The sequence below is a fragment of the Salvelinus alpinus genome, chromosome 17 (assembly GCF_045679555.1).
Source record: "Salvelinus alpinus chromosome 17, SLU_Salpinus.1, whole genome shotgun sequence".
Classification (NCBI taxonomy): domain Eukaryota; kingdom Metazoa; phylum Chordata; class Actinopteri; order Salmoniformes; family Salmonidae; genus Salvelinus; species Salvelinus alpinus.
Window position 1 is genome coordinate 42678839 of NC_092102.1, and position 27831 is coordinate 42706669.

Sequence of the window (27831 nt, forward strand, 5' to 3'; positions counted from 1 at the left end):
TTTTTATTGAAGTAAGTTTTATTGCGATTTTGTTATTTTGAATAGGGCGAGTGGATTTTTAGCACAGAATCACAGTGGTATTAAGCATGAATCCCTTCATAAATTGTGAGGGACAAGGTTGATGGAACAATTGGGATGTCAACATAGGTTTACAGTTATCTCTTTATCACTATTCTATGTTATGAATGGAAGACTGATGTTAAATCTGACATGATACAGAGTACAATAATAACAGTTAGATGAAGTCAACAGTGTTACTATATCTTTTTCAAGACAGTATCCTTTGCCAAAGTACTCAGTGGATGATGAAATGCCATTTTCTCAGGCTTGATTGTACCCTTCTTTCCATGCCTTTGTGTAGGATTTGTGAAAACAAAACTCAAAATGACATCGTGGAAAAAGAGAGGGGATGAGGAAGAGAGATAGCTGTGTAGGAGAGAGTTGTAGCTCCATTTGCACTACTATCTGTTCACTGTCAATCATACAGCAGATGCCATAAGGACTATTCAACTGTCAACTGTCGCAACAAGTGTTTCTTTACAGCTTTGCATAGTTGGTTAGCGTTAGTCTTTATCAGCTAATGATGGATATTCCAGTTTAATGTACTGTATACAATAATTACACTACAACATATTCCATTGTAACCATGGTAATTGGTCTGTATAGTTTATAATATAAACCGAATATTTTAAAAGACTTAATGTAGATTTTAAAATAAACAAATCATATTCAACAATGGGGAATGAGTATTTTTTCATATCTATTAAATGTTTTACCATTTTGTATGATATAGACTAGATCCACAAAGCTTTCATTATCAATTCAACATTTCCCCTTTGTGAGTCATACTTTGGATTAAAGATACTGTCAAGAACAATTTGGCAGAGCGCAAAAGATGACACCATACATATGATTTTGCTTATGTATATTTCATTTAGATTTTCTACATTTAATGACTACATTTAAATGTTTCACCTTTTGACCGACCCAGGCTATATTCTAGGAGTATTATAAGGAAAACCAATGTAAAAAAAGTTGTTAAAAAAGATTCCTAACTTAACATTTATGTTACCATAGCCTTGCTATAAAACTTGCCTTGTGTCCTCATCCTTACATTTGTCCATAGACCAACAGTATGAAAGGTGCATTTAGTTCTAGCACTACATTTATTTAGGAGGGAATGTTTGTTCTGTCTCAAAGTTTCATTACCAAGAACCAAAACCACCACTTTTACCATGTGGTTTTCAATTTTGAAAGGTGGGAGAGCATTAGAGTATTTTCTATATGCCAGGTTTAGTGTAGGAGGACCATGGCAGACAGTCAATAGGCATATACAGGAAGAGAGTTTTGTTTCTTGTCAAATTCTGTAATATCTGCCATAAAAAAAGAACTTTTAATCTTAATGATTTTTTTTTTAAATTACAAATGAGAGCACACTGCTTCTGAGTAGTGAACATAAATTACACTTGAAGCCAGACGTGAAATATGTTGAAAATGATGAAATCACAAGTAAAAAAATATTCCAAAATCTTTTAATTCTTAATCAAATGAATACTCCTGTGTTGTGTGGACCAAATTAGAAGGTCTTTCTGAGAAATATTAAAGTTTAACTGAGCTCTGGGTGGTCTGAGGGAAATACTGTAATTAAACACACACAAATAATCTATTAGGCTACTTAACACTGGAGCACTTGATATTTGAAACCAAAAATCCCTTCTGTGTGTTATGAATCACACAAGCCTTTCGAGTAGTACTGCATCGCAGCATCTCAATGGCACATGCTCTTCCCCTTAGAAATCTTCATCAAAATTACATACTGCATCAAACTTTTTTAAAATATAACACACAAGATATTCAATATATTTTTTTTATACTGTATGTATAAGCAAAATAAAAGCCTTCACAAAATAAAATCTCTGATTTATTTTACAATATGTAAAACAAAACAAAAATTGTTATTCTAACACGATTTTTTTTTTAAAGTGCTAGCGAGATATTTTACAATGTGCAAATGTAGTTTTTAGCATTGCATTATTTCATATATTTTACATTCTAATGATCTTTTCAATATCGAAATAAATCATATGTTATCCATATCCTGGTAAATGGCAGAATTCCCATTTGGTTATCTTCAAGACTGTTCCACAGAGGACCAGGTAAGAATATGGCTAGTCAGAGTTGACATATGGGCTCTAGATTTAAGACAAACAACATAAGGCAATGATCTACGTGTCCAGCTCCTGTACGGCTGCAACATTAATACTGTGTGTGTAATACTCAGAGTTAAACTCATGATATAACACCTTACAGTTAGTTACTCATCACCCTGTTCCAGTCACTGGCAAATGGCACAGCAGCTACTTGTTGTGGCAATGTTGTAGTTAGATCCAAATACTGTCCTCCTACATGCTGCAGAGATGTACTTGTCTTTGTAACAATAGGTTGGTTGAAATATGAGGTAAATCCTTAAATCCTTACCACTTGGCCAAGTGATCATTTTGCAAGTTAATGCCAGAGGAAGTATTGGATTATTTGTTTTTAATGGCCATTACGTGCAATACATCAACCAGTCACCTTTTTTGAATTAGAGAAGAGTGATCTTAGATCTTACAGAACAGTTAAATTTAGTGATTATTGTTGATTTTATTTTAAATCTGTAGACACACTTATCAATGAAAATGTTTCAAGGCATCTAAACTGCTTCATGAGTAAGAGCTGCATTGTTTGCTTTCAAGATGTTCCCAAACATCAGACAGTTAAATCGGAAGACACAATATATATCAGACTGATCTAGGCAAATAAAAATAGATAGTGTATATGGCAACCAAAACCATTCTCTATCAATAACAAGAGAATGACAAGTATGCTCCATTTTGGCACTGAATCAATCTTTAGTTTATGTCTAAAGTTCTGAGGACTATTGTCACCATGAAAGACACATTACACAAGCTCAAATGATCAAAGATGGTCATTTTGACAGTTTGGCAACTACATAACTTCAGGGGCCTAAAGAAGCCAGATATTGAAGTCAATTGGAAAAAATGCTGTATTTTATATATCAACTCAGCCAAATCGACAAACTGTAGTGTATTATACAGTATATGATATAATATCAATTGAACTAATGCTTTTGATTATATATTCATATCTCAAATCAAATCAAACTTTATTTGTCACATACGCCGAATACAACAGGTGTAGTAGACCTTACCCTAAAATGCTTACTCTCAATGTGTAATACATAGATTTTCATGTATCAAATTAGCCAAATAGATTTTTATGCAAGATTTCTTATAAAGGAGAACTACACCGTTTGATACACAAACCCTCCGTACCACATGATTGGTCTTGCAGTAATGTGTAATTTCAAGGAATTCCATATCAGTCTTAAAGATAGCCTGTAAAAATTCTGCCATACTGGGTGAGGTGGTGGGCTACACATTGGTAGACTATGGCTCTGGCCTGATGGAGTCACAGACAGGGGGGGACAGTTTGGGTATCAGATCAACCCCCCCCCCCCCCCAAAGACTACACGGCACCAGTTTATAGAATGGACCAATCAGGACATTGATTATCAACATCCCAGGTGAAGATTATCGACCGTCCAATAGACGGTTGTGAATTGATTTTGTATAGGTTCAGAGAACCGTGTGTGTACATTATCTTCATCCTCTAATTAATTGCACATAATTACCAGGTGAATCCTTTTTTGATTGTGTCATTAACCCAAATGAATACATCAATTATTACATAAATTATCATGGTTAGGCCAAGATCCAGAATCATCTGATCTTTAGAGTGTTGTCAAAGGCTTTCCTGTAGGCTATAGCCTACATACCACTTTCAAAGATGATAACCTTGTTGTCTTCAGTGCTGGCAGAGAGGGAGGCCAGGCTCTTGATGTCAGTATCAGGCGCCATATATTCAAGGTGATGGGGACCCCATTGTGGTTTGGTCAGCTTCTCCCAACGCTGAAGGAGAAAACATGTTCCTTTAAGACATGGAGACCCATACTAATCAAACTGCTGTATAACTCATTCTGATGGGTGAGAATGAAATAAAAAAAGCTATTTTAAAAGAGTAGGCTACATGCTGTCAACTGTCAACTGAGGTTTCCACGTTCTGATTTTCCCTTAATTATTTACACTTTCGTATGTTATGCATTTTATTTTTCTCATGGCTTATACAGTAAACTCCTTTCCACCCTCACTTACTCGATGCTAAGTCTTTACCATTATTTGTATCATCTAATAGAAATATTAATGTGACCAACATTTCAAACAGACCATTCAACTGTGTTGAGTGTTCCACAGGTTTTGTGAGGGCATGTGTGTTAAGTGCCTTGCTCAAGGGCACGATAGATTTTTCACCTTGGCGGCTCGGTTATTCAAACCGGCGACCTTTGGGTTACTGGCCCAACGCTCTAACTGCTAGGCTAGCTGCCACCCGTGTTGGTAAGGAGCACAGTATGCTATTGATACTGACCTCCTTGAAGGTTCCAGTGGCCCTGCAGAGCTTGTACAGCACGCTGACAGGAATACAGAGCATGGACATCAGAGCCATACACCAACCAATCACCTCACCCCACCATGGGTACACATATGTATTGTTGTAGGTAAGAGGCTTGTAGTTGAACAGGTGAAATAGGAAGATACCCTGTGGAAGGACAAAAAAAAACATGATTATTTTACCAGGCAGGTCAATTAGGCACAAATGTACAATGACAGGCTATGTAGTCATGACTGGATGTGTGTGTACAGTGGTGTATTGGCGTCTGGAGAAGTGGGTATTCTCTAATTTGACAAACATTTCCCAAACGGCCCGAAGGAAAGCTGCCCTGTGTGAAAAATTCTATGAGAAACAGTGAACACTCTGAATGACCTAAAATGATCAATCCCCTATTGGTCTTTCACAGTCAAGCCAACCCAAGCTGTACTGTGCAAGTAGGCTAATAGTAGGCCTACTATTGAAACTGATGAATGAGCCTGTCAACTAAGTCAGGTTTTCGCTCTCAATCACATTTTTCTGGTAGAAAAACCAAATTGGATGTTCTAAGTCCATAACAATGCTTTAAATCACATTTGTCTGGTAGAAAAACCAAATTGGATGTTCTAAGTCCATAACAATGCTTTAAATCACATTTGTTTGGTAGAAAAACCAAATTGGATGTTCTAAGTCCATAACAATGCTTTAAATCACATTTGTTTGGTAGAAAAACCAAATTGGATGTTCTAAGTCCATAACAATGCTTTAAATCACATTTGTTTGGTAGAAAAACCAAATTGGATGTTCTAAGTCCATAACAATGCTTTAAATCACATTTGTTTGGTAGAAAAACCAAATTGGATGTTCTAAGTCCATAACAATGCTTTAACCACATCAGGAGAACACTTTGGAGGTCTGGGAAAAATCTAAGTAGTTTAGATTTATTTGTGTAGTTACCCTTTAATTCTAGTGTGCATGCACCTAGCACTGTTGTTTGGTTAGTGGTGTTTTTGTAACACACATGAGATGCATTTTGCAAAACAAATGGCAACTGGATTGATGAAAATAATCATGATATCATTCTGACAGGTAGGCATAGAAATAGAGAAGGTTTTTGGGAAAGCCTTTCCATCTAGCAGATGTTCCTTAATTATTTGGAACCTGCACGTTTTACTTCATATTATGAGTCGTGTCCTACTTTGCTTCAAAGTAGGATATAGCTAAAATCCCACCATATAAATGTGGAGGTATTATTTAATAAAGACTTCCTCATATGCTTTCTCCTGTTCTATTGGTTTTCTTTCAACTGTATTTCATTGTCTAGCAGCCAAAGGCATTATCCTAATCAAATAGCAACCTATGATAGTTGTTGCATCTTTAGATCTCCCCTCTTTCTAAATTTCTAACAGATACTTCCATCTCTGTCCATGAAATCTCGCGCATGTGCTGTGTGCATTTTAGAACTGTATATTCCCGCAAATGTTATTTTTGGAACATTTGCCCGAAGGCCTACTGTCGTGTGCACATTGCTGTGCCTAAAATGTGAAGAAATAATACTTGATCAACATTTTAAGCTAGACATTCTGATCTGTTCCATCAGCCTTATTAATTGATACGGCGTATATCTCCACTACACCATTTTGATACGCATCGTGAGGATTAAGACTTGAGGTGTATACAATGCCCACTGAAAAATAAGTGGGTATACGGCGTATACTTGCGTACGCCCTCCACTACACCACTGTATGTGTATAGTATTGTACATCACTTACCATGCAAACACATGGAGTAATAAACGACCAGCACCACTTCATCCAAGGAAAAGGCCGGTAACCAATCATACGAGCAATGTCATCCATGAACCTGTCAGCACCTGTACACACAGAATGGCACAGTTAGAGACTCGAGCTGTCTAAGAATGGACGACAAGCACAACTACAAATATTGGTATACGGTATATACCATGTGTATCCTGTACATACGACTAATAAAACTTGAAGCTACTCTTTATAGGACGGTAATACATCAATTGTCACAAAAGTTAATGTTTCTTACCGTAGACCCAGCTGACAACTATGCATTCCCAGAATGCTTGCCATAACAGGGTCATACCGCTGGCGGAATAATAATCAAAAAGCTGGAAGACATACATCCCTCCCTGTTGGCACACATGAGAAATAATGAATAATTATTAATAATTTGTGATTACCATCTGATATGGATGTTACACAATATGGAATCAGCACCCATCAAACGGTGGTGACTTACCTGTGTAACCATGGAGAGATCTATAATAAAGCACATTAAACAGCAGATTGCCACAGAGATTTCACGCTTATAGCGCATGTAATACTTTCCAGGAAAGAGATCTAGAATCCCAGTTACAAAACCTTCCACTCCAACAAACTGCGGATAGAAGAGGAGAAAACACAAATATAATTGTACTCAGTAAGCTTCCCACTGGGCACAGACATCAGTTCAATGTCTAGTTTTGATTTACATTTGGTTGAGTTGTCAACTGATGTGAATTCAACTAAACATGACACCATGTCATTGGATTTAGGTACAAAGTTAGATGAAAAATAATAGGAAATGCTCTTTGATGTCACGTTGATGACTTTTTACAAATCCAATGAGTTTTCCAATGCCATCACATTGATTTGTTGGGGGGGGGGGGGGGGGTGAAAAGAGGTAGAAACATTGTTGATACAACCTGTTTTTGCCCAGTGGATTGAGAGTAATCTGGGCCAGATACTTTAAGTTTGTAACAAATGGCAACCATTTAAGTGTTGTGTCCAGTAGTGTAAAGTTGCTCCTACCTGACTGTCAAGACCCAGTACGAGCAGCATAAAGAAGAAGAGAGCAGCCCAGACCGGGGGCATTGGCATCAGAGTCACAGCTTTAGGATACGCAATAAAGGCCAAGCCAGGACCTGTAGAAGAGAAGTAGGAATGAGAGACTCAACCCTACAGCTCAGACTAAGCCCTTAACACAGACACACTCTACACACATACGTACAGTACTGCAAAGAGGGAGAAGGAGATAGAGAGATAGAAAGAGAGAAAGAGAGGCACCTGAGTGAGGTGCTATTGTGCAAAAGCTGGATGTGACAATGTTGGCTGCCTTTTTGTCTCCTGTTTGATTCTATTGTTGTGTTGTTGTGCATTCCGTCAACGCAACAGTAGTGTGGCTTTAGTTGTTAAATGCGTCATTGCAGTAGTTAGATATAATGATCATTTCAGTGTCTAACAACAATGTGCATTGTATAACGTCATGCTTTCTAGATTTTTGTTGTATATTGTTAGTGAGGTACTTTCAAAAGAATCAATGATGCTCATGCCTTATGATGCTCAAACAAACGTTTTATTAATGCATATGAATAAGTAGGAGCTATAGTAACATTAATTTAAGCCAGGTGAGCGTCACACGGCTGAATGTGCTGACTACTGTAAATACTTGGTAGTGTATAGTCAACCAAGTTTAAATAGCAGATTTAAACTTGTGTAGCCTTAACTATGGTAGTAAAAGTAAAACAGTTGCACTACCTATAAAAACGCATCTATAATAGCGAACTCACAAACTTAAGGTCATGGTACATATTTGCATTATAAAGAGATTTTTGCTGTACTCTGCTGTACTTGGTTGTAACCATAATTTAGATTGTAGTTTATAGACACACTGCACTGAAGTAGCAAAGAGAGAGGTGGTCAATATTTGCTTATAGTTACAACTGCTTCAACTATACAAATTTCATTAGATAAATTAGAATTTTAGTTGTGTCATTATAAATAGGTCCATGTTTTCATTGAAGATGAGAGGGATGGAACAGGTGAAGATGTATGACACTGTACTTTCACCACCAGAACTAGTCCTGGTATAGCAACCACTGCAAGGTTCATACACAAAAAAATAAGAAAATAACTTGAAAACACATGTTTTGCAAATTGCTCTCGATATGTTTGCAGATTATGGGGCTATGGCTATGGGGCTGCTGCCTGGGGTGGAGAATTTGTCAGGTGTCTTGTGTGTACACACAGTTATCGAATAAGTTAGTTCTACCGTTAATGTTTTTATTGTGTTTGGGTTTAGTAAAGTTAGATTTGGGAATTTGGGCCTACGCTTGGAAAATGTTGTCATGTCACTGCTTTGATTTCTCTAGCCCTGTCCTCTGCTGCGATCGGTAAATGCAGTCATTGGTTCTGATTTTGACTAGGCTGGATTAAGGTGTAAATGCTGTCATTAGATAACAGATGTTTACCTTCAACAGTAGTCAGCTCCAGGACCCCTCTTGAAAGCGAGATGTGCACATCTCAAGAGGCAAAGTTCCTGGTTAAATAATCCTTAAATTAATACTTAAAAAATCGAAAATATAGATATATAGAGATATAGATCAATGAACTGATGTCAATCACAAGTCATATAGAATGGGACTGAGGAAAATAAACCGAAACCCTGTTAAAAGGATAAGAAGATTCATGAGGAAGGGGAGTTTTTCTCTTTCGTTCGTACCAACTTGCAAAAAAACAGGAGTCTAACGCTGAACCAAAATCAGGGCCTAGATCCATTAATGTACCTTCTCACAAAATCACACTCCTATTGACACTCTCACAGACAGTCCTGCACACACATAAACAAACGCTCAAACACACACATAAACAAACGCTCAAACACACACACACGCTCAAACACACACACACGCTCAAACACACACACGCTCAAACACACACACACACACACACACACACACACACACACACACACACACACACACACACACACACACACACACACACACACACACACACACACACACACACACACACACACACACACGTACACACGTACACACAGTAACTGCACTCATGTGTAGTACCAGTATAGTAAATATTGAGTGACAGAAAGCTATTTGTACAGTTGAAATGAGAGGGGTAACTAGGGCTAAACAAGGCCTATCAGTTTCATCGCCACCTCTCTCCTTCTGCGTGTGGGCAGGCAGTAACAGATGGACTTTAACTCAATATTGGTTTCACTGTAAATAGCAGTGCTTAGTAAATTGCCTCCTACAAAATCCTGCTCAACTGTGCTACTGCAACACAGTAACACTGTCTGTCCAAAGTCCCCTGTCTGTCTACTATGTTGACAGAATCATGCTGGGGGATGGTAGAGGAATTTCACCAAGGGTGTCCTTAGGACAAAAGATTTTTTAAAGTATTGCAGATTTCAAAATGTAGCTATCATCATCATTGTCCCATTGAATGTTTTTAATATATATTTTACAGATACAGCTTAAGATATCTAATAAAATAAAATATACGTCATATAAATTATAGACATAATACTTCTAAGACCACCCTTGTTGTACTTCCAGTTAAATCCCAGTCCAGTGGTGTCTTTACAGATGAGTACTGCCAAAACAATGTATTGGAATTGGTCAACTTTAGCCTAGTATGATGAGCTGAAACTAAGGGCCTGGTTTCAATCCGTATGGTGGAAGTATCACGTTAAGATCCGCTTGATTGAAATTTAAAGGCAATGTTCCCCGCGTTCATGGAGACTCAATCAGAAATTACCTTTACATTTCAACGCAGATCTTACATTTACATTTACATTTAAGTCATTTAGCAGACGCTCTTCCGTGATACTTCCTCGAAGGGTTAAATCCAGCCCTAAGATGTATAGGTCTAAACTTCCTGCTGTACTTGAGTTTGATCGTCTCTTTGATGAGATGGTCCAGTAATTGAAAATCTCATGCATGGTTTGGTTGGTGAGGAGACAGGTATGCACTGCACTAATTGGGGAACATGAAGAGTGACTCAAATTGACTGGTTCATTTGTTGTGTTCATTCCTTAACAGCATGGCTATGGCCATAGCTGACTACTCTTCTACATGGGGTTCGACATTATAATAGTGCTAATGTATTTCTGAATAAATATAGTGAATATTTAAACTTACAGGGTAAAATATTATAAATATAATTCAGTATGCTATTAGTAAAGAATATTTTGTGATATGTAGAGATGGATTTCATAGATGATAAGTCCAGGATGATTCAATCCAGTGCGTTTCCGACTATGTATCTATAACTACTGTCATGAAGCCAATAACGTGTAGATAGTAATGGACTACACATGTCTACTTCCCTACTATTCTCAATAAGTCAATACTAAATTAAAATAATGATTGAGAGAGAGAGAGATCTAAGACACTGAATGAAAATGGGACAAACTATTAACTAATTTGGCAAACTAACGTCATTATTTTTTGGAAGTTACATGCAAGAGCACTGATGTGAAAGCATGCGATATGTCAGAGGCGGGTCACACACAGATGCTATCTTCTCCAGTAAACCTATAAATAACTGAATGGATAGAATTAGTTGTGAATGTCATGTGCTTTGAAAGTCTATTAATACAAATAATTATCAGTTGTTTGGTAATTACACATCTCTTGTTAATTCACACACCCCAAAATTTTTTATTCTTACAACAATTTAGATGTTATGGACAAATACATGGCCACTGCCAATGTCTCAATCTCTCCTCACTGCGTCCCCCTCACTGTCAAACAGTCATACAGATCATCTATTCCAGCACGTACAAACACAGACAAATCATCCACATCACTGTCTTTCATACTCTATACCAAGAGATCTCAGAATATTCTCTCTTGAATCACACAGAATTCACATACACAAATACACACACACGAAAACATACTGTTCATTCTCAGATTCATACACACACACACACACACACACACTCGTACACAAACACACACACTCGTACACACACATACCGACACCCACACACACACACACACACACACACACACACACACACACACACACACACACACACACACACACACACACACACACACACACACACACACACACACACACACACACACACACACACACACACACACACACACACACACACACACACACACTCTCTCCATCAGAGGAACTTAATTCTATAATACTGATTTCCTTGTGAATCAATACAGGTGACTCCAGTAAGAAAACATTTGGTTGAGGTACAAGTTACATACAGTTCATGTAAATACATTTTTACATTTTGAATTTCTCAAATACTGACAGACTCAATTCAAACATGCATTTCAATCATTTCTTGATAGTTGGTATATTTCTAAATCATTCCTGACACATTAAACAACAATATTTCATCTTCACATTTCTGTAGATTAAACAAGTGACTTGCTACACCCACTATCCTTACACACTGTACAGGAAGTTTCCATTTTACACATTCATTTGTGCGTCATTTCTATATTGAAAGTTCAGCGTATTAATAATGAACTGCCAAAAGTGCAGCACAAGCATAAAATAAGGATTCAGCTTTGAGGACCGGAATCGGTCTAAATTATTGAAGAGGTACGGCTGTCTTCCTCAGTGCTAGAGGGGCTGCCAATGTGAAGGTAAAACAATGACATCAACACTTTCAATGAACACTTTCATGCATTCCTAACAACGAGGACCAAAGCCTTCAGTAATACTCTCCTGTTAGTACCATGGTAGGTTTTGAGATGCCAGAATATAAGACAACCTCTGTAGTGTAAGTGTGAGTGTGTTCTGCATACCTGTTTCAGCCACTTGGGAGATGTCCACTCCCTGCTCGTTTGCCATGAAGCCTAGAATGGCGAACACCACAAAGCCAGCAAAGAAACTGGTGCCACTGTTGATTAGAGCTAGCATGAAGGCATCCCTGGACAGAAATAAAAACAAAAACAAAGGGAGAAATAATCACAAAAAACAAGTCAGAATCATACAGGAGACAGTAAGCGCAACAAGAGGCCAAGGTGAGACCATTCAGCTGTCATATCACTTACTTGTAGCAGTCATTGTTGAATCTGTTGTAGCTGCCTAGGGCAGTGAGAGCTCCAAGCCCAATAGCATAAGAGAAGAAGATTTGTGTGCCAGCATCAATCCACACCTACCAGACAGGAACGATAATGAAAACGGATCAGTTTAATCTGCATCACAGCACCAGAGTTAACTAATCTGAATAATCAATCAGTTAGGACTGTGGACAGATGGGTGGATGATGGGTCGGACCTGCGCCTCGCCAAGCTTGGACCAGTCAGGCTTGATGTAGTACATGATTCCATCGTAGGCACCAGGAAGAGTCACCCCTCTCACCAGGAGGATGATCAGGACGACGTAGGGGAACGTGGCAGTAAAATACACAATCTGCAGCGAAACAGGAAGACCAGTGTCATTATTCTAAATCCATATGATATTTCGGTTACAGATGTAGGATCTTAATTTGACCAGTTTCTCACAGCAATGAAATAATCCTGCAGCAACTGGACATTTGTGTATTATTGCGTGGAAATGTGAATCATTTTTGTAGGAGTTGTAGTCAAGATACAACTCCTATACAACTCCTACAGATATGTAGATACAAGTCAAACATTTTGAAGAGGAAATTACTAAATTTAGATGCCTTTTAAAAACTAGAATACATTACACGTTTGCATTTCCTGTTGTACAGGAAATGTCCTGCAACAACAGGGTGATCTAATTAAGATCCTACACCTGTAGATGTCACATTATGAGAAGACTTGCAGAGTGGTGCAGTCAGAGACCTAAAATGATTGGATGTAATTTCAGCCTGCTGTAGTTTCATTGACATGCATAGTGTGAGGAGCTGTACTGTACATAACTAAAGTTTGGCTGATCATTCACATTTCAGACTGCAGAACTACCTTTGTCAATGGTGTCTTACACAAGGGGATTGCAGTCACAGTGACATGCTGGGGACTTTTCATATGAGCAATGGGAATATAATTTATTGCATTCCTGCCAACCTAGCACCCGTACAAGACAGACCTAAGTGGAAGTCTTTATCTAATCAGGTCAACGTTTCAAACACTGAACTTTGACCTAGTGCCATATGAACCACTGTATTATAAAGAGATTTTCTACAAGGCTGTTAGATTTCAAAGCCAATTGTTTTTGTGACTTGGCGGCTCAGGCACACCTTCAGGCATGACTACCTACTCTCCGTAGCCCAGTCTACTTGACCTAAATACACAGCTAATGTAGGACACCCATTCTCGACCAAGCCCTTATTCATATAACAAACCCATTTTGTATAATCATTACTCAAGCACTTATCTTTGATTAGCAACCTTAATAGGCCCTTACCTGAAAACGTGTAATATTAACGAGAAAAAACTTCTATACATTGCATCTATAAATGTTGTGGATGTATGGCTAATTGTCATTAATTAATTACATCACTAAGCCTATCCCTTAAAGAATAAAAATACAAATCTATCAAAATTCCCTCTTGCTAAAATGTGAGCAGCTCTGACCTAACCTAATGATCTCTTAAAGATAAACTGTAAGTACAGGTGGAGCAATGATGAATCCATTTTAATATCATTACTATAAACATATAAAAACAATCAAATGTTAATGAACACTAGAGGTTGATCTCATTATCTGGACAGAAAGTGCTGCTACATATGAAGTGATCTAGAAATCCTGATAGAGGTCCATATAAAATGGAGCCGCGCCGGAGATAAACACTGATATCATTTAAAGAGGCTTGGATGTGATCCCACCTCAACAAGCAGAAAACATGGCTGTTGGAATATTCGCACAGGGCCCCAGTCACGTCGCACTGCAGTCAACCTACCAACTGCCCACCAATCAGAACGCACCATGTGACAGGGACACTTTGTGATATGTCATAGCCACACCCCCTGTCCTCTTGATGTTGCTATAGCAACGCTGCCTCATCATCGCCTTGCTGTCAAACAGCAGGAGAGGGTGGCACTATGTGAATCACACAAGGTTAGGAAAAAGTCACAATGCCTTCTCATTCACTCATGACTGAGAGTCCATTACCATAGCCAGAACTAAATTAGAAACCTATCTGGCTATAGCTACAAATCTATCTCCTCTTTCTCTCTGGGAGAACTGTATGTCTATACATTTTAACCCCCTTTCACATCTATTTGTTACTTTTCTCAGTAACCTTTCTTGCTGTTTTAATATCATTCCAGACTATGTTTGATACCACACAGCAATATCCTTTCACTGCAGCTGCATTAGCCACTGAGTTGTTCTAATGCAGGTATCCAATCAGAGACCAGTGCAATGTCCTGAGCTGATGTAAAGCAATCTGTCTGCCACGGCCGGAGGATAGTCTGTTACATAACAGTTAGCTATAGGAGATACCTAAGGACCAGAGTGAGTCACGTGTTCACTGCAGTCACCATCGTGGTGCTCATATAACTAATAAGATAACGATGAGCTTTTCAGAGCCTGTAGAAATGTGTATTAGTTACCTTGCCTGTGGACTTTACCCCCTTCCACACACAGAAGTACACCATCACCCAGACAGCCGCCAGGCACAGCAACAGCTCCCAGTTGATGGATCCTGGGTAGTCCAGCCCTTGTGAGATGTTCAGCACCTTGTTCCTGTAGGCGCGGGGGGGGGGGGGGGGGGGGGGGGTGTCATAGAATAAAACTATATGAAAACGACATGCTTTGTCTAAGTTACAGGATAGAAAATGAACGGCATGATGCTCTACTCCTGTAACAAAAGTCTGCCCTTTGTCCCCAATAATAGCTTTGTCAGTCAGTAACACCATTTGGCATTTGCTACCTACAGCCATGACAAAGGCACTTATGTCCCTGCACATGCCACAAGGGAGAGTGGGAACAAACACTCTGGTAGTCATGGACAACAGGGATCGCATGAGAACATTAAACGTGATGACCTCGATGACCATCAAAGAGAACTATGATGAGGAGTAGAGGAACAGAGAGGGATGAAGAACTGGGCCGAGGACAAATGAGATTCCAAATCAGAACACTAACCAGTTCTGTCACACTGCTCTTTAAAAGCAGAGCATTCAAAGGCCACTCATCTTTATTTTTTTATTTAACCTTTATTTAACCAGGTAGGCTAGTTGAGAACAATTTCTCATTTACAACTGCGACCTGGCCAAGATAAAGCAAAGCAGTGCGACAAAAACAACACAGAGTTACACATGGAATAAACAAACATACAGTCAATAATACAATAGAAAAAGTCTATATACAGTGTGTGCAAATGAGGTAGGATAAGGGAGGTAAGGCGGTAAATAGGCCATAGTGGCGAAATAATTACAATATAGCAATTAAACACTGGAGTGATAGATGTGCAGAAGATGAGTGTGCAAGTAGGGATACTTCGGTGCAAAGGAGCTAAATAATTTTAAAAAATAACAGTATGGGTATGAAGTAGTTGGATGGGCTATTTACAGACGGGCTGTGTACAGGTGCAGTGATCTGTAAGCTGCTCTGACAGCTGGTGCTTAAAGTTAGTGAGGGAGATATGAGTCTTCAGTTTCAGTGATTTTTGCAGTTCGTTGCAGTCATTGGCAGCAGAGAACTGGAAGGAAAGGTGGCCAAAGGAGGAGTTGGCTTTGGGGGTGACCAGTGAAATATACCTGCTGGAGCGCGTGCTGCGGGTGGGTGCTGCTATGGTGACCAGTGAGCTGAGATAAGGCGGGGCTTTACCTAGCAAAGACGTATAGATGACCTGGAGCCAGTGGGTTTGGCGACGAATATGAAGCGAGGGCCAGCCAACGAGAGCATACAGGTCGCAGTGGTGGGTAGTATATGGGGCTTTGGTGACCAAATGGATGGCACTGTGATAGACTGCATCCAATTTGTTGAGTAGAGTGTTGGAGGCTATTTTGTAAATGACATCACCGAAGTCAAGGATCGGTAGGATAGTCAGTGAAGGATGAGTGAAGGATGTTTTGTTGCGAAATAGGAAGCCGATTCTAGATTTAATTTTGGATTGGAGATGCTTAATGTGAGTCTGGAAGGAGAGTTTACAGTCTAACCAGACACCTAGGTATTTGTAGTTGTCCACATATTCTAAGTCAGAACCGTCCAGAGTAGTGATGCTGGACGGGCGGGAAGGTATGTGCAGCAATCGGTTGAAGAGCATGCATTTAGTTTTACTTGCATTTAAGAACAGTTGGAGGCCACGGAAGGAGAGTTGTATGGCATTGAAGCTCGTCTGGAGGTTAGTTAACACAGTGTCCAAAGAAGGGCCAGAAGTATATAGAATGGTGTCGTCTGTGTAGAGGTGTATCAGAGAATCACCCGCAGCAAGAGCGACATCATTGATATATACAGAGTAAAGAGTCGGCCCGAGTATTGAACCGTGGCACCCCCATAGAGACTGCCAGAGGTCTGGACAACAGGACCTCCGATTTGACACACTGAACTCTGTCTGAGAAGTAGTTGTTGAACCAGGCGAGGCAGTCATTTGAGAAACCAAGGCTGTTGAGTCTGCCGATAAGAATGTAGTGATTGACAGAGGCGAAAGCCTTGGCCAGGTTGATGAATACAGCTGCACAGTATTGTCTCTTATCGATGGCGGTTATGATATCGTTTAGGACCTTGAGTGTGGCTGAGGTGCACCCATGACCAGCTCGGAAACCAGATTGCATAGCGGAGAAGGTACAGTGAGATTCAAAATGTTCTGTTTGTTAACTTGGCCTTCGAAGACCTTAGAAAAGCAGGGTAGAATAGATATAGGTCTGTAGCAGTATGGGTCTAGAGTGTCTCCCCCTTTGAAGAGGGGGATGACCGCGGCAGCTTTCCAATCTTTGGGGATCTCAGACGATACGAAAGAGAGGTTGAAGAGGCTAGTAAATAGGGGTTGCAACAATTTTCCCTTTTCTAAGTGACGACTTGCAAAATATTTCAAACAATTAACTGTGACTGACAAATAACAATGTAGTATTCTTAGAACTTTCGGCACAGACGTCAGTTCCACGTTTAGTTTTGATATAATAGTGTGTTTTTCCATTGGGATAGAGGAAGTAAAGAACTTACTCCCAGAATTCAATAATGGGAGAACGCCCATCTGCCAGCTCCTCACATGTCATATTGCCATAGGTAGTGTTGCCAATGGTGCCATTCAGGCAGTCTTCATGGTGAAAGATCTCGATGCAGCTGGGCGTGTTCCAGGGGTTGTCACAGGTGGACCAGGGCAGGGTAGCGTTGAAGGACTTGATGAAATAGTAGAAGGCCCAGGCTAGGACCATGATGTAGTAGGTGTTACAGAAGAACACTATGACCATGGAGGCATACCCCAGCCCTGGAGGAATACGGAGCAATTCAACAGTTTAGTGTTCAGCACTGAAGAGACAAACAGAGTTTACTTATACGATAATGTCAATTTTGTAAGAAACATTGGAGCAGCCTTGATTTTCATGTAACAAAGGTGTATCAATTCTTAGAATACAGCGATAGAGGAATACATAGTAAATAGGCCACAGCTGTGAATGTCTGCAAACTGCTTTTCTATTCGAAAGCATCAGTTAAAAGACTTGACAAATGGCTGTACAAATGTTTCAGAGCAGCCACACAAACTGCTGAGAGAGCAACATGTTCAGTACCTTTAAATAGAGGTGCGATGTTCCACACGTTGATGCTGCCAGCCTTCATAAACTGTCCCAATGCAATCTCCAGGAAGAATATAGGAATTCCCCCAACAACCCCAATAATGAGGTAGGGAATCAGAAACACTCCTGTGGGAGACAAACAGACAGGTGTTCAATGGAACAGTAGAGTAATGCACTCCTTAGGTCACTATGGGGGATGTATGAGCTGCACAACGCATTAGGATACCCATTATTAAACCACCCTCTTATGTTCCCTAAAGAAAACATCACTCTGCGACATCAAATGGTAACAAGGATGCAACGTAAAACCTTCTACCTTATAGTCTATGCAGCTATAGTTGGTGTTCTCATTACATTTTAATAGCTTTAAAATTATTCTTAAAGAGGTAAAGCAAGACCCACAACTTTACTTCATGTAAAGTTACCATCTAGTTACATTATAATGGCCTTATATAACTGGGTGTGAGCAGGGAGTGCATATTTCAGTCTCATCCACTAATTGGCACGGAAGGGGAGTCCATTTTATCGGCGAAAACACGCATGCTCACCTCACCCCTCCTACGTCTGCCTACACTTCAGTATGTTAAAATGTGACTGTGATGCTGTTTGCTGCATTGGCTTGCATCAAACAGGGTCTAGGAGCACGGCAAACCATCAACAGTAATAACGCCATGGCTGACTGATTCCAAATGAACATCAGCAGCGGTAGCGGCTTAAGACTGGCTGGGGGACTGGGGGGGTGGAGCAAGGAAGGAGGTGGGAGGGGTGGTGGGAGGAGAGGGAGGGAGGGAGGGGTGGTGGGAGGGGAGGGAGGAGTGGTGGGAGGGGAGGGGGGGAGGGACAGGGGGCTTTGCAGTGGTAGTCAGCTCCTGCTTCAGCCTATAACACAGATTATCCATTGAACAATGTGCTGCACTGAATGAAGCTGAGATGACGTCATCTTCAGCCCAGAGGTCTCCTGATAGGCTGACATCGAGCGCCGGGGAGGGCCATGGGCTGCGTTATAAAAAGCACCACCCGTTGTGTAACGTAGGCTCTGCAGGCTAGTGGAAACAGCCAATTCCTCCCTGACAGAAAAGAGACATGGATGCGCAGAAGCAAAGGCTCTCCTTTGTGAAGAGGATGGGGTTGACAAACCAATCTGAATTAGCAATGGGGACTCTCAGCATGTAAACCAGCCTGAGAACACAATCACAATCCCTTCATACAGTTCAGCACATATCTAGGGTGTGACTGAAAATAACACATAATAGCACCTCCATTAAAGGAAAAACGTGTGAACACCAATTTCTACAGGGTGTGATTCAAGGCTAAAGCGGTTTCTTTAAGAGGAGACTGTTGCCATTACTACTGTATTGAAGACGCCTGACAAACTCAGTAAGATTGGGGAACTGCACGCACTATACACCACTGACCTGAAAGAAAGATTCCAGCATCAGAGGGAAGAATAGCTTCTCTCTCTCTCTCTCTCTGTCTCTCTCTCTCTCTGTCTGTCTCTCTCTTTCTCTCTTTCTCTCTCTCTCTCTGTCTCTCCCTGTCTCTGTCTCTCTCTGTCTCTGTCTCTCTCTCTCTCTCTCTGTCTCTGTCTCCCTCTGTCTCTCTCGCTCTCTCTCTCTCGCTCTCTCAAGCATCTATAAAATGTGTAGTCATGTGGGCTTTGTGAGGGCTGATGTAAATGGCTGTTCATTTGCAAACAAAGCATTTGCTATAGAAGCAGCGGCAGTGATTATGTATGAGAGTGTACACACACCCACCCACACACACACACACACACAAAACACACAACAGTCGCAGAGACAGACACAGGACCGACTCAGTGACGGCATGCCGATGAGTCAGACAGACGCTGCCTATGGCGCAGAAGGGGAAGGAGCTACGTAGTGCGTCGTGACTCCAGTCAGAGCTAGCAGAGCCACTGAGGCATTCCAGCCTGTCAGGAGACAGGAACCCGACTGAGACTCTGCTCAGCCTCTTAATTAAACCGTTAGCTAGCAGATAGAGAGAGTGTAGTGAAGTGGGGGAGGAGAGGATAGGGGAGGACGACAGTGAGAGAGGGAGAGAAAGAGAGGAGCTATTCGTCCACAAGATGCTGTTACCACTGGTGAACATGCTAGTTATGTGATTATGGTGAACATGGTCCTGCCTGGCTGGGAGATGCAATAACCTCACCATATAGTGATTATGTATGATAATTACTGATACTGTAATTCTCTTTTCAATAAATGACCATCTTTAAAGTAACAAAAAATGCTAATGAATTACAAAACATCTACGTGTTTTCAGAGAAAACACAATATTTGGTATACTTAACTTTTGGGGAGGTTATTCATGGTAACCTGAGGAAGGCTCACATTTAAACTGAAACATTGAGTCACAGAAATAGAGAACCAAGTCAGGTACATATGGCATGTGCTAAGCTTTCTAATCTTGATTAAGTAAGTGTCGGGAGCAGCTCTGAACGCTAAGTATTGACAGGCCTTTGAATCCCTTTTTCTGGTTAGTTGAGTGAACTAACAGGAGCTGCTAATGCAGCACATAGCAGTACAGCTGAGGTTGGTTAGACCAGGTGTAATCTCTTGTGGACAGACTACATAAATCTGACCAAATTACGCTAGATTTTTGTTCTGGGTTAACCAAGATTAGAGCAGCAGGTGCATCATTTTGTCAGGTGATCCCTGCCTATAACAAGCTTCAAAACACTAACAAAGCTCCAATGGGACACGTGTGGACTTGGATTTGACTTATTGTTCTGGTGTACATGACAATATATAAATACTCCCCTACACCTATGGTTGCAAAATTCCAGGAACTGGTTGGAGGATGCTGGATTTCCTGCTTATTCCTTCCTGAGTCCGGTAGTCCTCCAACTGGAATTTCAGGAAACCAGGAAATGTATTGAAAGTTCCCAGAATTTTGCAACCCTACATACACCCTCCCCCCTAACATTCACATGGAAATGGTATCTTCCAAAATCTCTTGTATGGTCCTGTGAAATTACTCCTGAAGCAACAATAACAAAAACTGCAAATTGTAATGATTTGTAAATGACAATGTGCTATGCTGTCAAAATCACACAATAATTGTCATTCATCTCTTATTTTGTAAAGCTTAGCTTTCCCTACAACTGAGTGCCCTACTTTACATGTTGCTCATGAAGCCTGATTTTCAACTCTCAAGAGAGCCAGTAAGCTTGGACAGATCACCCTTTGGTCATCTCCATGTTAGTGGATATGTTGTTTACAATGAGATTACGGCACAAGAGATTGGCACACCTCTTTAAAGCACAGTAGGTTGCTGCCAGACGTGCTTGTTCATCCAAAAAAGAAATAACTGCAGTGTCCTAAATTCGGGGATATAAAAGATTAGCTTACATTTCAAACATGACGGTGCATTTATGTTGACCCATCCCCTTCATTCATGTGCTTCGTTCAAGCAGAGATACCGTGTATCATAATAATGACTATAATGACTACACACGCCACACTGCAAAGATCACCACAAAACCTAAATTGCGTCCCAATATTCTCTCCTTTTCTCCCAAAGTGTGCACTTGTTCACTTCCCCTCATGGATTTGAAAGGTAATGAATGGTATATAGAAACTCCCTCTCTAGCCCATGCCTACACCAATCCAATGCTTTTACATTTGTAGGGAACAAGTACACAGTGCACACCGTAGAACGGAGAGATTATTAGAAGGCAACCATATTGAACATGAATTCTCTCTGCTGCACTACACCAGCATAAACATCATTCAGAAAAGCTGTGCAGGGTGTAATGGCCTTATCTAAACGCCAGGTCAGAGAGCACACAGACATTTGCTCGAACGCATTGCTAACGTGAGGTGACATCATGTGGTATAGCGTTACATATATCCCCAGAGCACTGAGCTGACCTAACTATGGGTTATAGCCTACCATTCCCTGCCTGAGGCTGAGCCATATCCCAAACAACACTGCACCGGACCGTACCATGCCACACCCAACAACACCAAACCACACCCCACCACACCAAACCACACCCCACCACACAAGCTCCCAGTCAGAGAAAGGAGATTAAAAGATTAACAGACACTCTTCATAATCGCTCGTCCACGTGGGGTGAGGAGATGATGTCACTCGGGGCAAAGGGCCAGCGTACTGTAACCCTGCGGTCTGCGCATCACACCCGTTCAGATGCTGGACTCACTTGCAAAAGGCAAGTCAACATGATGGTTGATAGTGTGACGTACACTGATTAGACACTGTGCCAAAGAGCATTATTCTGCTAAAAACAAATAGCTGGATAACTGATGCTGTCAGAAAATAAACTTTACAGATTGCTGTGTAAAAAGATAAATTCATAAACATAAATTCAACATTATGTATTCTTTGACAAAAGAGGGCAAATGACTAAGTATTTTACTTAGACCCAACTTGAAGCCCACTCTGTCTGACAATCCCTTTATGGTTTTGATTCAAAAGAAGGCCTAAAAACAACACAAAGACATACTCAGTCTGCCTGACACCGTGCATGACCTTATCTGATGACCGAAATATGAAAAATACGCTTCTGACAATATTCACTGCAGTGTAATGCCAAAGGGCCTTATTGGTGGGTAACATGACTTTAATGCTCGGGTCCTTTGCTCTGATGAGAACACGTAGTCCGCTGCACGGCTGCAGACACACTGCCAAGGACAATCAGAGAGCTCACTGCAGAGCTCGTAAATCTACAGGCTGTAAGGCTGCTGTCTGACTGGGTGCTACCTGCTGCTGCTGCTGAGGAGGCCAGGCTACGCAGTACAGTACTGCCCTGGCTAGAGAGAAGGCAACCCCATCACAGGAGAACCCTAAAATCCCACAGCTCCCAGACAAACTCTCAGAGAAGAGTTATCACCTGTGCTGCGTGCTATGAACCCATATACTGAACATATGTTTATGGATGTGACAATAGGATAGTTACCGATATGGTAGTTGATAGATATGCCTTCTCTCTATTTGAAAGGAGTACAAAGAATGGTGAATATTGTAAAATGTATGATGTTGATAGGCAACTGTACTTTGAGTAGACTGTCTATGTCGTTATATTGCTTTGATAGTATAGACAAGTCAGATTCTAAGACTTCATAAAAATTGCCATCAATACAGACTACAATGTACAGAGACACCAATCATAGAATGTTTAACAATACTTCCTGACAGGGGAAGAAGATACTTGCACTTGGCAAATACATTTATGTGTGTATTATAACAAGTCAAAATATGCAAATATAAAGATTGTGACAAGAATGTCCTTGCGAAGACAGCAGATGATTTGCCATGGCAACTAATCCACCTGTCATGTTACAACTGATGGGAATAGGAAAGAGATTTAAAGAGACTTAAACCCAAGCATCACTTGAATGAGGGATACCATCAAATCAGAAAATGAAATTCATCCAATGTACCTGGGCATTAAAGGTAGCCTACTGACAAACACCCTCACAGTGCATTGTTGTAGTTGAGAGATGGCAGAGATGCCATCTCATTAGATCTACTCTGCAGCAGCTTGGTTCTGTCTGTGTGAACAAGACCTTTTCAACTTGGGCAGCTTGATTTGATTTGGCAGAACCCTGCAGGGGTCTCCAAGGAAATGTACACAAATCCAGAGACACACACTGAGTCTGGCAACCTGAACTAGGAGAACATCTTCATGTTACCTTGGAGCTCCTAGTTGGGGGTAAAACAAGTATTTTTTAAGAGGAAAATTTAAGGGATCACGCAACGCTCGCTCCTGTCTCTTTAACATCTCTCTTTTCTCTCACTGTCAGGTCACAACTGAAGCTCTTTGTTTTTTTTACAGAATTTATGTTTTCTCTTACAGTTCCCACCAGCTGGTCGCCATGCCCTTTCCTTGCCCACCACCGGTAAGGTCAACCGGAACCGCCTCAGAGATATCCTTTATCCAAATAGTTGGATGGATACATAGAAACATTATCCAGATGATGTTGCTCATGGATCCCAAAGTTAATAATAACACCAAGCAGAGCCCTAATACAATTTTCAGCCTGGGGGATTCAGAGGAATTTCATTCTTTACTCAATTTTTTAACTCTATACACCAACCAAATATTTGTGTAGCATATAGTCAGTATTTATTCAGGTTCACCTCTCTGGTTTCATTTTTTACACTAAATATATATTGTTACTCTGGAGATCCTGAGCTATCTGGAAGCCGAAACACCATACTTTCATTGACAGACAGTGATGAATTCCACTTTGTTTTTCATAAAATCCCTCCATATCGATCACTGTCTAGATATACTCTATTAAAAAAAGATAGTGCATGGTTATGTAGTTTTGTTCAAATAGACACTTATTTAAAACCCCCAAAATACACATTTTTAGTGAGACAGCATCACTTATTCAGTGAGACAAATCCTTCATTCATTAAGTACATTTTAGCTGCTGTCCAGATGATTGAGGGCACATGGAGACAGCTATTTCACTGAGGCAAATACACTGCATCTCTCTTTGATCACACACTCATATTTTAGACAGACCTCATCATTATACTATTGTAGCGATGTTTAGCGAACGCCCTCATCTCGAACCTAGGTCTCCCTGCCCATAAGCAGACCTGCTAACCACTGCTCCAATAAGGATGATCTATTTTGGGGGGTGGATCGTAACAGGCCTACCCAGGCAAAGTTTGTTACACTATCCCCACAGACACCAATGTAGTGAAATTTGCAAACAGCGACAGTGTAAAGGCCCTTCCTGGTCTCAAACCTGTGTCTCCCAGCCTGTAGGCAGACCCGCTAAGGGTGTTGAAACAGGCCTATCTAGGAAAGGTTTATGAAGGACTTGCCCGTAGAGTGTATCACAAAGTTTTCTCAATAAATGCAATTCCAATCTAATGAAACTACAAGAAGATCCAATGGTTTGTTCCACTGAGTTTATAGATGCGAACCTGGTCTGAGATGTTAACCTGGTAATGGTATTGCCTCTTGTCCATTTCAATGGAAAGGTGTGCAAGCTGTGTTCACGATCTAGTCTACACACAGGTTTCTATTGACAGCAGTAAGTCATGTTTTAATGTCGTGTTTATTACACAAACTACATTTTGTTTTTGACGTGGGAACAAAAATGTAATTTCCATGTTGTTTCACAGCCAATCTATCCAAGCACTGTGCATGTTGAATGTATAATCTCTTTAAATTTAGACTATTCTCATCTGTAAATTGATAAATCAGTTTAATTATACTTGTTGTTAAATTATTATTATTATTATATATATTTATATATATTTTTTTTTACATACGGCAATCAATTTGACACAAATTATAATGATAATACAGTGGCAATGTGAGTTCTGTTCTGACATTCTCCAGCAACATGATGTGTATACAAATGCTACACAGGACACATCCACCCCCCTCACACAGCGTCAAACGCAGGCCCATATGTGAGGTATGACCTGACGCTCTGATCAAGGGTAGAGAACGGTGTGCACTGTGCGGTAATCTTCACGATGAACAGCCAGTAGAATAGATAGACAGACCGAACTGGCGTTAAAATATATGAAAGGTGGGCACTGCAAGCGATATTGTCTCTTTATAATACCGTTTCTGATATGGACTAAAATAATTATGTGGGTAAGAATGTGAGCTGCTGCTATATGAGATGCCTGCAGTGCCCTCACAGGAGCTGATCATATGATTATTGCTTTGGATGCTATGACGTCTATACAATCCCTCTCATAGACATCTCAAGGAAACATGCTATTCGCTCAGCCACATTTTCAATTGTTTTAGGGAATTTGTATTATGGGACAGGAGAGCCATCAGCCACTTTAGGGATTTCATCAAAATAGTATTTTGTGTTTAGCTTTTTTACTGATTTATTTAGGCTACTGGTTAACTTACCTCCACCATTTTTGTAGCATAGGTAAGGGAAGCGCCAGACGTTTCCCAGCCCTACAGCGAAGCCGACGCAGGACATGATAAAATCCATCTGTCTGGTCCATTGCTCTCGTTCGGGATACCCTGGCACTGGCTTCTCCACTGACGACATCGTGCCAGGTGTGGATCCGCATCCTGCCCCGTCAGTTCCACCAATGAGGCTTCCGTTCACGCCAACTTGGTGCCCGTTTCCGTTCGGAATGAGGTGACCCTTTTTCTCCTCCCCGAGGACCACGTTCACAGCACAGCAGTCAGTTTCGAATGCAGGTTTCTCCATGCCAATTACGCTCTTGTAAACAATGCACCCTCAATTTCCCACTAATACTGAGGAGGAAACCAGTGGAAAGATCGTTGACGATTCGGGACAATAGATACCGCGTTCTTAAGCTTTTATTCGTTCGGGTCGATTTCCCTGGACCCCAAGATGGTCCTTTGTTCTTCTTCTGGCAATCCTATTGGAATAGGATCTGATTTTTTTGCCCTTTTTAATTTAAGGGTATGATAAATCACTTGAATAGGTATAATTTGTATCTCTATTATCGTATAGCAATGTCAAACGCGCAACGATGAGACGGAGATCAGAATTAAATGTTTATTACATTTGAGGTGTATAAAAATAAAGGACACTTGCCCCCAAAGAAAGACACCGAATTTGAGAGCACCTTCAAAAACAATCTACGAAACACTTGAATGTGAGTCTGAAGAATCGCATGGGAACTTATCTCTCAAAGAGGAGACGGGTGTCGAGGCGAAAAACTCAGCGGGCTTTGCGCGCGCTCGATGACGAATGTAACGGAATTACATTCGTGGTTTTGTCTTTAGATTCCGAGGCTAGATCATCCTGCTCCTTGGCTTCCTTCGCTTCGGAAAAATACTGACAATATGATAGGTCTATCGCGGTTATCCTTAGCTGCTCTCTCTTGGTGCACTGTATGACAATTAACTGAGCCTGCAGCCGCGCGCAGCTTTAAAAGGGTTGGTGCGGAGGCGATGGTACTGAGGCGCACGTCACTTGGATTTCATCCCTCCCCCATCCTTAAGGACACAGTTTCCTTATCAGTTGTATTAGCTCTGTTGCAACGAATATCAGGAAATTAATATGACGCGCATTCAACATTGTCTAGCCTACGAGGGCGATAATTTATGTCAAAATTGCAGGTGCACTGATAATTGTGTGCCTGCCAAAAGCACGGAATAGAGAACTGGGGCTCTGCTGTTCAATGGCATGAAATCCTTTAGGCAACCGGAGTGTCATTACACATGCACTGGGAAAGAATTTGGATATTTCGCACTATGATGAATGATGAACAAGCTCTAACTTTAGTTCTGTCAAAGCTTCCGTTAGTAATAGTAACATCAGAATGTTTGACAGAACTGAAGGTAGAGATTGTTCACATTCAACATTACTGCAAGAAAGATACTTGACCCAGAATCCCAGTGCATGGGAGTCAGATAAAATGGAGGGTGTATCCACCCAGACCCTCCACCCTCCTCACTCATACTGTAGGCCAGAGGCGCAACTTTAACTGGGAACGGGGGACATGTCCCCCCCACATTCTTAAATTGTATTTTTGTCCCCCCCAGTTTTATCATTGGAATGTGATACAAAACGAGGCAACGGTGTGCTTTAGGACCATGCGGACGCCTGCGGGCGGTCGGGTAAACTGTTTGGAGTGTTTATCCGACTGTATAAAATATATATATATATGTGTATATATTATGTCCCCCCCACTTCTATAACCAAAGTTGCACCCCTGCTGTAGGCTACAACTCGCTAAAGGGAGTCAGATGAGTGTTATATTACCAGACTGACACTAAAACATTCCTCATATGATTAGTGGGCCTTTATCTTATCGTAAATTTAAATATTTAGACAATCAAACTTTACTATTTGGTCTTTAAACTCAATACCATTAGTAAGGAGACACCTGCAATGACAAAAATGTAATTATGTGTAAATGTTAACATTGGAATG

At 40.7% G+C, this 27831-nt stretch overlaps 1 protein-coding gene across 1 annotated transcript; it reads right to left on the bottom strand.

Annotated features, from left to right (window-relative positions):
• Positions 1 to 26811, bottom strand: slc6a8 (solute carrier family 6 member 8). The gene is made up of 13 exons (XM_071349028.1): positions 25821 to 26811; positions 17930 to 18061; positions 17364 to 17628; positions 14810 to 14942; positions 12564 to 12698; positions 12338 to 12441; positions 12089 to 12213; positions 7305 to 7417; positions 6754 to 6891; positions 6541 to 6643; positions 6258 to 6358; positions 4486 to 4656; positions 1 to 3971 (listed from the first exon to the last, which is right to left on the bottom strand). The coding sequence occupies exons 1-13, from the start codon at positions 26131 to 26133 to the stop codon at positions 3831 to 3833; spliced, it is 1974 nt and encodes a 657-aa protein (XP_071205129.1). The 5' UTR covers positions 26134 to 26811; the 3' UTR covers positions 1 to 3830.
• Positions 26812 to 27831: the final 1020 nt, after the last annotated feature.

What these genes read in the sequence shown, in the direction of transcription:
- slc6a8 (XM_071349028.1), bottom strand. Translation starts at nt 26,133, where the DNA reads ATGGAGAAACCTGCATTCGAAACTGACTGCTGTGCTGTGAACGTGGTC. An exon ending in CATCGCACCTCTATTTAAAG is followed by an intron (nt 17,629 to 17,929) that starts GTACTGAACATG and finishes GTATTCCTCCAG; the next exon opens with GGCTGGGGTATGCCTCCATG. An exon ending in CTCCCAAGTGGCTGAAACAG is followed by an intron (nt 7,418 to 12,088) that starts GTATGCAGAACA and finishes TCTCTTCTACAG; the next exon opens with GTCCTGGCTTGGCCTTTATT.